The sequence below is a fragment of the Mastomys coucha genome, unplaced genomic scaffold, assembly GCF_008632895.1.
Source record: "Mastomys coucha isolate ucsf_1 unplaced genomic scaffold, UCSF_Mcou_1 pScaffold15, whole genome shotgun sequence".
Taxonomy (NCBI): Eukaryota; Metazoa; Chordata; class Mammalia; order Rodentia; family Muridae; genus Mastomys; species Mastomys coucha.
The window spans coordinates 135,545,917-135,553,911 of record NW_022196897.1 but is presented as its reverse complement, the minus strand read 5'-3'; the positions used below and the strand labels follow the sequence as shown (position 1 = coordinate 135,553,911).

At 43.6% G+C, this 7,995-nt stretch overlaps 1 protein-coding gene across 1 annotated transcript in view; it reads left to right on the top strand.

The window, feature by feature from the left end:
* Window positions 1–399: 399 nt before the first annotated feature.
* LOC116091111 (zinc finger protein 431-like) overlaps window positions 400–7,995 on the top strand; it is a 17,623-nt gene continuing 10,027 nt past the window's right edge. The window contains exon 1 of the mRNA XM_031372178.1: window positions 400–501. Within this exon, the coding sequence (XP_031228038.1) occupies window positions 499–501 (3 nt within the window). The 5' untranslated portion in view covers window positions 400–498. The remainder of the gene's footprint in view (window positions 502–7,995) is intronic.

Genomic DNA, 7,995 nt, shown 5'->3' with positions numbered 1-7,995 from the left:
GATGGCAATGCCACACCTCACACATTATGAACAACTGAAGTGAGTGTTGTGATTGGAGCTCAGGAAAGCTCCAGGTTTACAATGTGGCCCACCAAGGGGAAAAGCAGGTAACTTAGCAACAGCAAATTGGTGGCGTGGGTCTTCCCCCTGATCAGAGTGCGGAAAAAGGGAGCAGTAAGCAATTGGAGGACAGACACAAGTGGTACTGAAATGCAAATTTCTACAGATCTGGGAAAGGAGTGGCCTAGTACTGGCAACCTGCGCCTGGATCCATTCCTCTGTGTCCCTTCAGCACAATCTAAGGCTATGGGTGGTGTTTATGTCACTCAAGGTGCACTAGCCAATCAGAACATCCAGGCGAATCTGCCAATCAAAAAAGAAGGCAGGCTCTTCCGGGCGCGATCTTGCAGTTCCTCTTTTAAGCTGAAAGTGGTGCGTGTTTCTGCTTAATACGTCCTGTGAGCTGTGGGGAGTTCAGGCAAGGTCAGAAGTCCCGACATGGTAAGTGCAGGGCCAACTCCCACAAGGGGAGGAGCAGGCGGCTGAGCAGAGGGGGCTGGTGTGCTGGGTCGTCCCTGGGGCTCGGTGGTAAACAGCAGCCTGACAGGAGCTGTGACTTGTGAGGTTCCTTGTGGTCCTGATCTTTCTTAAGACCCAGAGGTGGGCTCCGCATAACTTCCCTGGGGTGGCTGCATTCTCACAAAACATTTGGGGTAGGGGCTTCTTTGTAGAAAAACCCATGGCAGGATGGCAAACTCGGAAAGCCCTAGTTTCTCTAGTATCTTCAGGAAGTTTTGGCCTTAGCATTAAGATGTTATACATGTAGGTATAAGGTCCATTTAGAGTTAATGTTGTGGAGTGTAAAAGGCATCTCGTGTATCGGATGGCACTCCAATATTAAGCTGTGATGTAGAAGAGTAAAATTGATGTAAAGGATTTACTAATGCTTGTAGTGACAGCAAGTAGAATGTAGGTGAGGGAGGACTGCCTCTAAAACATCACACAGATATATGCTATGCTAAAAATGCCTATTGGAGAATAAGATGTGAGTATACATGTGTTAGGGTACCAGGATTGTCCAGGCACTTGTCCACAATCCATAAGATAGGAGACAACTCTGGTTTATAATCACGAACTAGGCCCATCGTGATATCAAAGAACAGGCTTCTAACAAGTGGCTCTAAGGGGAAATATAAGGTCACAACTAATATTAAGGCCTGGTGTGCCATAAACGTCCGGTTGTCTTGGAAAAAGCATAGTTCTGCTACATAGGCAAGACTACACTTGGGCACTACTCTTTGAAAAGAAAAAAACAGGTCACCAGTGGTGGCCCAGGCCTTTAATCCCAGCACTTGGAGGCAGAGGCATGTGAGTTTCTGAGTTCAAGGCCAGACTGGTCTACAGAATTAGACCAGGCTGTGTAGCCCTACAGATAGCCAGGGCTACACAGAGAAACCCTGTCTTGAAAAAGGAAAAACATGGCTGTGTTGAGGACTGGCCTGGACAAGCAAGGCTTTCTATGGGGCCTTCATGTATGGAGAGTGGCACAGCTCCTTCTCAATCTGCAGAGCCAGTAGCAGCCTGGGGTTTAGGTTTTAGGAGCTTTCCCTAAGGCCCTTAAGTCCTGAGAATAGAGTTCCTTCTCTGAAGCTAGGGAGGTGCTTGGGAGAGCTGGTAGTGGTCTGGGGCCAGGGCCTTGGGGGTTGGGTTGCTTCAGATCCTGAGATCCCAACTCTTCCTACCACATGAGGCTATGGTTATCAGTCCCGAGTCCAGTGTGGGCTTGCTCAGTAATGTTTTTGAGATGAGATGTTCTTTGTTCCCGTTTTCCAGGTTTTTTTTTTTTTTATTAGATCCCTCTGGTGTTTTTCCCATCGTATGGTAGTTTGTGCTGAGTTCACAGAGGCCTCCCATTTTGTTCCATTTCCCCCTGTAAGAAGTATACATGGTGCTTTTTTCTTCAGAAGCCTGTGTGGCATAAGACAGAGGTTGTCCAAGACATTCCTACCTCAGCTGTGATACTTTCTACCTTCTAGTTTTCCAACCTTCTCGTCTTCTTGCACTCGGAAATCAGGACCCCATCAGCGAAGTATGACCTGCTGTTTCATGGCACTGGTGTACTTGCGAAATAACTCTGGTTATATCTTTTCTGTGTAAATCTCTCATCTGTGGGACTTGCAGTTTCCAGTCCATATTTAAATTGCCTGAACCTAAGAGAGACTTAAGGGTGACAGCATTTGTGGAATGTAAAATCTGTTCTTGGCTGTGTCTTCTCTGAGCATTAGCCAGAGCTGAATATATGCTGTCATTAAAGACATGTTTTCTTAATTTAATCTTATAATCCTTTGTGGAGCGATTTCTCCTGAGGAAGATATATTAATTCTAGGATAGCTGCATCAACTTCCCTGTTATAGAAGTATTTCTAAGACAAGCTATGTTGACTCATGTATCTTTGACCCAGGTCTCATGCTCCCCAGGCAATGACCTTGTTCTAATAATGAAAATTACTAAATTATTGATATAAAGGACTGTACCACAGCAATGTTCTAAAATTTCTCATTTGAGTCATGTAATGAACTGTTTGTTTCAGTATCTGGTTAAGGGCTTTGCCTGTGGAGCATGCCTTCTGCCTTCAGACCAGAACAGAACGAACAGTTTACTGTGTATACTGTGAGATGAAACAGGATGGGCAATATCTAGAATGCAGACTAAAGTTCAAAGGAGACAGCTGCAGGCATCACCATTAGGAAGGACCTAGTTCAGACAGGGTGAATGACTTTGTAGTTTTCCAGCATGTATTTGTGCATGTTATGGCTATTCTTGGTAGTCAGCTTGACTATATCTGGAATGAACTGCAATCCAGAAATTGCGGCACACCTGTGATCGAGATCTTAAGACTAGAAGACACAGGCTTCTGACTCATATGTTGACATGGGAGGACACAAGCTTTTTATCCAGGATCTTGAGGCTTAGGGACTATGCAAAGCTTAGACCCAGACAAGGTAATACACACCTCTAATCCTAGGAGACAGAGGGAGAAGAGTTCTGAGTACAAGGCCAAATAGGGTGGTACACTTTTGGGTCCCTCCCTTCCTGTCTTAACTGCAAGATGTCAGGAGCTTGCACCTGTTGACTGAACTCACTTTTGCTGTGCCTAGAACAAAGGCCCACTGCTCTGAGAGGATTCCAGAGGAAGGTATGTCTGCTCACTAAGGCTTTGTTGAATGAAAACAACTGACTGCCTGAGGGCATCTGCTGCTGACCTCCACCCAGCTTCCCCTGTTGACTCTCTTCTTACTCTTCAGGACTCCTCCCACAATGCTTATGTTATGCAAATATCATTATAACCTAGAGATCCAGTTTGGCTTTCATGTATATGAATGGCTCTAACTTCTCAGGTCTCTGGTACTTTCTAGATGGTCCCTCACCTCTCACCTCCCAAGGCTGCATATTTCCATTCATTTTACTGGTCCTTTGGACTTCTCTCCTGTCTCTTCCTACCCCCATACCTCATCCTATTCTCCTTTTTCTTGTCCATGTACCATTTCAAATTGGTACCAGCATAGTGGGGTATTCCTGCGACAACCTGACCATGTTTGGGGGAGGACTGTGGAAGGACTTTGGAACTTTGAGCTAGAAGAACCACTGGTTGTTAAGAACTCTGTGGGATGTTCTGTGGGAGCTTGGAAGATCATGTTGAGAACAGTGCAGAAATGGAGGCCTGGCTTGTGAAATTTCAGAGGGAAGATTAAAGACTCTTATCAGGGCCATGTTGTTTTGAAGATTCTGTGGTTCTGGTTAGCTGGGGCTGAAGTATCAGCTGTGATTAACAAGATACCAGAACTACTAAAGTGAGAACTTTGCATTACTGGGACTATTGGAGCTAAGAAATTAGTGGTGATTAAGAAGAGACCAGCATCATTGAGGTGACATCTTCTGGGAAGTGTTTTTTGAGAGCAAAGAGACTGTGTTCCAGAGATAGCCAAGGTTGTACCTTGTGCTGCAGCAGAACTTGGTAATGTGTAAGAGTCACCCAGGTGGTACTGGTTTTGAAGGCATGAAGGGGTCATGAAGAGCCCCTGAGGCTCGACACAGTGAGAGGCCATGAAAGGCCATTGGTGAAGGGGCAGCATTGGTTTGCAATTGATGGCCCAGGACTGAAGGGGTCATGCAAAGGAGTTGAGGCTTGGCACCATGAAAAAAGCCTATGTGAGGCTATTGGTGAAGCCTAATTACAGTGGAAGACAGTGTTTTAGTGATGACAGTACCATGAATGACCATCAAGGACAGCAGCAGCAGTGGAGTACAGGTGCCTGGAGCCCAGAAGATAAGCTGTGTGCTGCAAAGGTCGGAGCTGGAGAAGTGACCGGTTAAGCCCTTAGAGGAGCCCAGAAGATCGTGAGTTGGATCCCAGACATTGGAAGGTTGGAGTTTGATTTTTGCTTTTGATTGTGACTGTGCCCTGATATTTTTCCCTCTTGAAGGAAGAACGTATTTTAGTGGAGCCCACAGTTGAGAGACTTTGAATTTTATATGTAAAGACTGTGGGACTTTAGATCTTGGGGATGAATAAGAACATAAGGGTTGAGGCTTAATAGTGATGTATTTGTGTGTCAGGTTGACAAGGGGTCAATGGTACTGGCTAGTTTTGTGTGTCAACTTGACACAGGCTGGAGTTATCACAGAAGGGAACTTCAGTTGGGGAAGTGCCTCCATGAGGTCCAGCTGTGGGGCATTTTCTCAATTAGTGACCAAGGGGGTAGGGCCCCTTGTGGGTGGTGCCATCCCTGGGCTGGAGGTCTTGGGCTCTATAAGAGAGCAGGCTGAGCAAGCCAGGGGAAGCAAGCCAGTAAAGAACATCCCTCCATGGCTTCTGCATCAGCTCCTGCTTCCTGACCTGCTTGAGTTCCAGTCCTGACTTCCTTTGGTGATGAACAGCCATGTAGAAGTAAGCCAAATAAACCCTTTCCTCCCCAACTTGTTTCTTGGTCATGATGTTGTACAGGAATAGAAACCCTGACTAAGATCCACCTGCCTCTGCCTCCCAAGTGCTGGGATTAAAGGTGTGCACACCACCACCGCCCGACCTTCTAGGACATTCCAAATTCCTTTGTTGTGAATTCTCTGTTTAGCTCTGTACCCTATTTTTAAATTGGGTTGGTTGGTTTTTTGGAGGTTAGTTTTTTTTTGAGTTCTTTTTATATTTTGAATATTAGCCCTCTGTCAGATGTGGGGATAGTGAAGATTTTTTCCCAATCTGTGTGTTGGTGATTTGTCCTATTGAAATTGTCTTTTGCCTTAAAGAATCTTTAAGTTTCAGGAGGTCTCATTTGTCCATTGTTGATCTTAGAGCCAGAGCCATTGGAGTTCTCCTTAGGTATTCCCCCCTGTGCCAATGATACATGCATGCATCTGTAGCTCCTGACCTCTTTCCCAGGTTTTCCATTTCCAGGGTTGCCTCCATTTGTGATTTCTTTGTTGTTTCTACTTCCATATTTAGGTTTTGTACCCCTTTGTTCAATTCCTTCACCTGTTTGGTTGTGTTTTCCTGTATTTTTTTTAAGTGAGTTAGTTATTTATATTCTCCTTAATGGTCTCTATTTTCTTCATGAGATAGCGTTTTAGGTCAAAATCATGCTTTTCAGGTGTGTTTGGATATCCATGGCTTGCTGTGGTGGGAGCACTGGGTGATGGTGCCTCAGTTTATTGGCTTCTATTACATTTGTTCTTGTGCTTGCCTGTTCCCATCTGGTTATCTCTGGTGGTGTTAAGTGGCCTGGGTGTGTCTATCTGGAGCCTACCTCCTGTGTCCCTGGGTTGTAGCAAATCTTGTGGGAGACGTACAGACTGTGGAGTGTTGAGAGGTGCAGACCTGTGGAGGTGCAGACCAAACAGAGATAGGGTTCACTCAGAGGGGTGAGGATCCAGTGTTCCCTGGGCTCCCTGGGGCTTCCATCTGCTCCAGTTATTTGAGCTGGCCTCTTACCTGACACTCTGGGTACAGCAGATCTCCTGGGAGAACTGTAGACTGTAGGGTGTTGAGAGGGGCCAAGGTGTCGATGGGAAGGGAGATGGATTTTGTAGGGCGGGTGTCATCCTGCATCTGCTGGGCTTCTTGTGGTTCCCAGCTTCTTTGGACATTTGGGTGGGTGACTTACCTTTTACCCTGGCTGGCTGCAGTAGATCTCCTGGGAGACCTGCAGACTGTGAGGTGTTGAGAAGGGCAGACAGGCCAGTCTGTCCCAGTGGACGTGAAGACTGGAAGGCATTTTTAGGAATTTTTAGATGTCATTTTCTTTAACCTGTGTATCCATTCCTTCTGTTGTACCCTTCATGCCTGAGATTCTCTCTTCCATCTATGTTCTGTTGGTAAATCTTGACACTGTAGTTCCTCTTTGCAGTCCAAAAGTTTCATTGCCAGGATTTCTCAGTTTGTGGGTTTTATTATAGTTTATATTTCCATTTTTAGGTCATGAACAGTTATGTTTTCTTCAATTGTTTGCTTGGTTTTTCTTCCCTTTATATATGAAATTTCTTGTCGTTTTTATTTTTCTTTCTTCCAGTTGTTTGTTTGTGTTTTCCTGGTTTTTATAAACAAGATTATATCCATTCCTCCTTAAGGACTTCTGTCATCTACACATAATTGTTTTTAAGGTCTTTTTCTTGTGCATTCAGCTATGTTGAAATATTTAGGACTTGCCGTGTGAGGATAGTTTTGTTCTGTTGATGACATATATTGTTGACTGTTATTGATTATGTTCCTAAGCTGGTGTCTAGGCATCTGTATTCAGTGTAATTACAGGTCTAGGTGCTAATTTCTGGGTTTGTCTTCCTAGGGTGGGAGTTTGTTCCTGTTCCTGTTTCTGTTGGCTTTTAAATTTAAAGAGAGTGTGTTGGCTAAGTGATCCAGGGGAGCTGATACCCTCCTCCTGTGTGTTACCAGTGCACATATGGAAGACATTTTCCCTCATACATAATCATACATATGAAAATGTGAATACATATGATTTCAAAGTGCTTATGACTTACAAAGCAGTTAATGTAAAATAAGATGTTTAGGAGTATAGTACAAATCGTGCACTGTTGAAAAAAATCTGCTTTCTTGCTTTTGGTTTTTAAAAGTTTGCATGTCTGCTGGGCGGTGGTGGCACACACCTTTAGTCCCAGCACTTGGGAGGCCAATGCAGGTGGATTTCCAAGTTCCAGGCCACCTTGGTCTACAGCGTGAGTTCCAGGACAGTCATTAATCATAGGAAACAAATGATTTCTAAGTGATCCTAACAGCCATACATTTCTTCACCATAAGAGAACAAGATATTTATTAGTAGTTATAATTATTTTCTTTTTTTTAATTCGGTCTTTATTAATAAATACATATTTTTTATAAAACAACAATCGATTTAACAGTCTTATGTAGATGCTCATCTACAGCAATAGTGAAAATACATTTTTCTCAATATAAATTTTAAATAACTCCAAACATATTAGCTGTATACTTAAAAACAATACATCACTACTAGTATTTTCTTAAATGAACATGAGTATATAAAGTCTTTTTGTTTGTTTTATATTTAGTAGAGTTTTAAATCTTGGCTCTTACTGTGGTACAAGCCCAAAATAAGAACAATTTTTAGACATTGGGTTTCATTGTAATAAGGCTGTATTTCAATGACGCTCACATCACCAATGGATTTTACCTCCATTGTAGCTAAGCTGAGAGTTGATAGTTCTGCTGCACTAAGAAATTAATTATAGGCTCGATTTTTGGATACAGACTTCCTGCTATGGTCAAAGCTATTTGACTTGAGTGAGTGACTTCATTCTCAGCCCACAGAGAACAGGTTACATTCATTTAAGAAATGGTGTAGGTATTAAGATGGTCTATCCATAAAGTCATTCACCAACTGTTTCAATGAGCAATGGTTCTGCTTGGAGGATGGTACAGACTTTAAGTGAGGGTAAGAGTTTGATTCATTAGCTGTGATAATTTGGAAA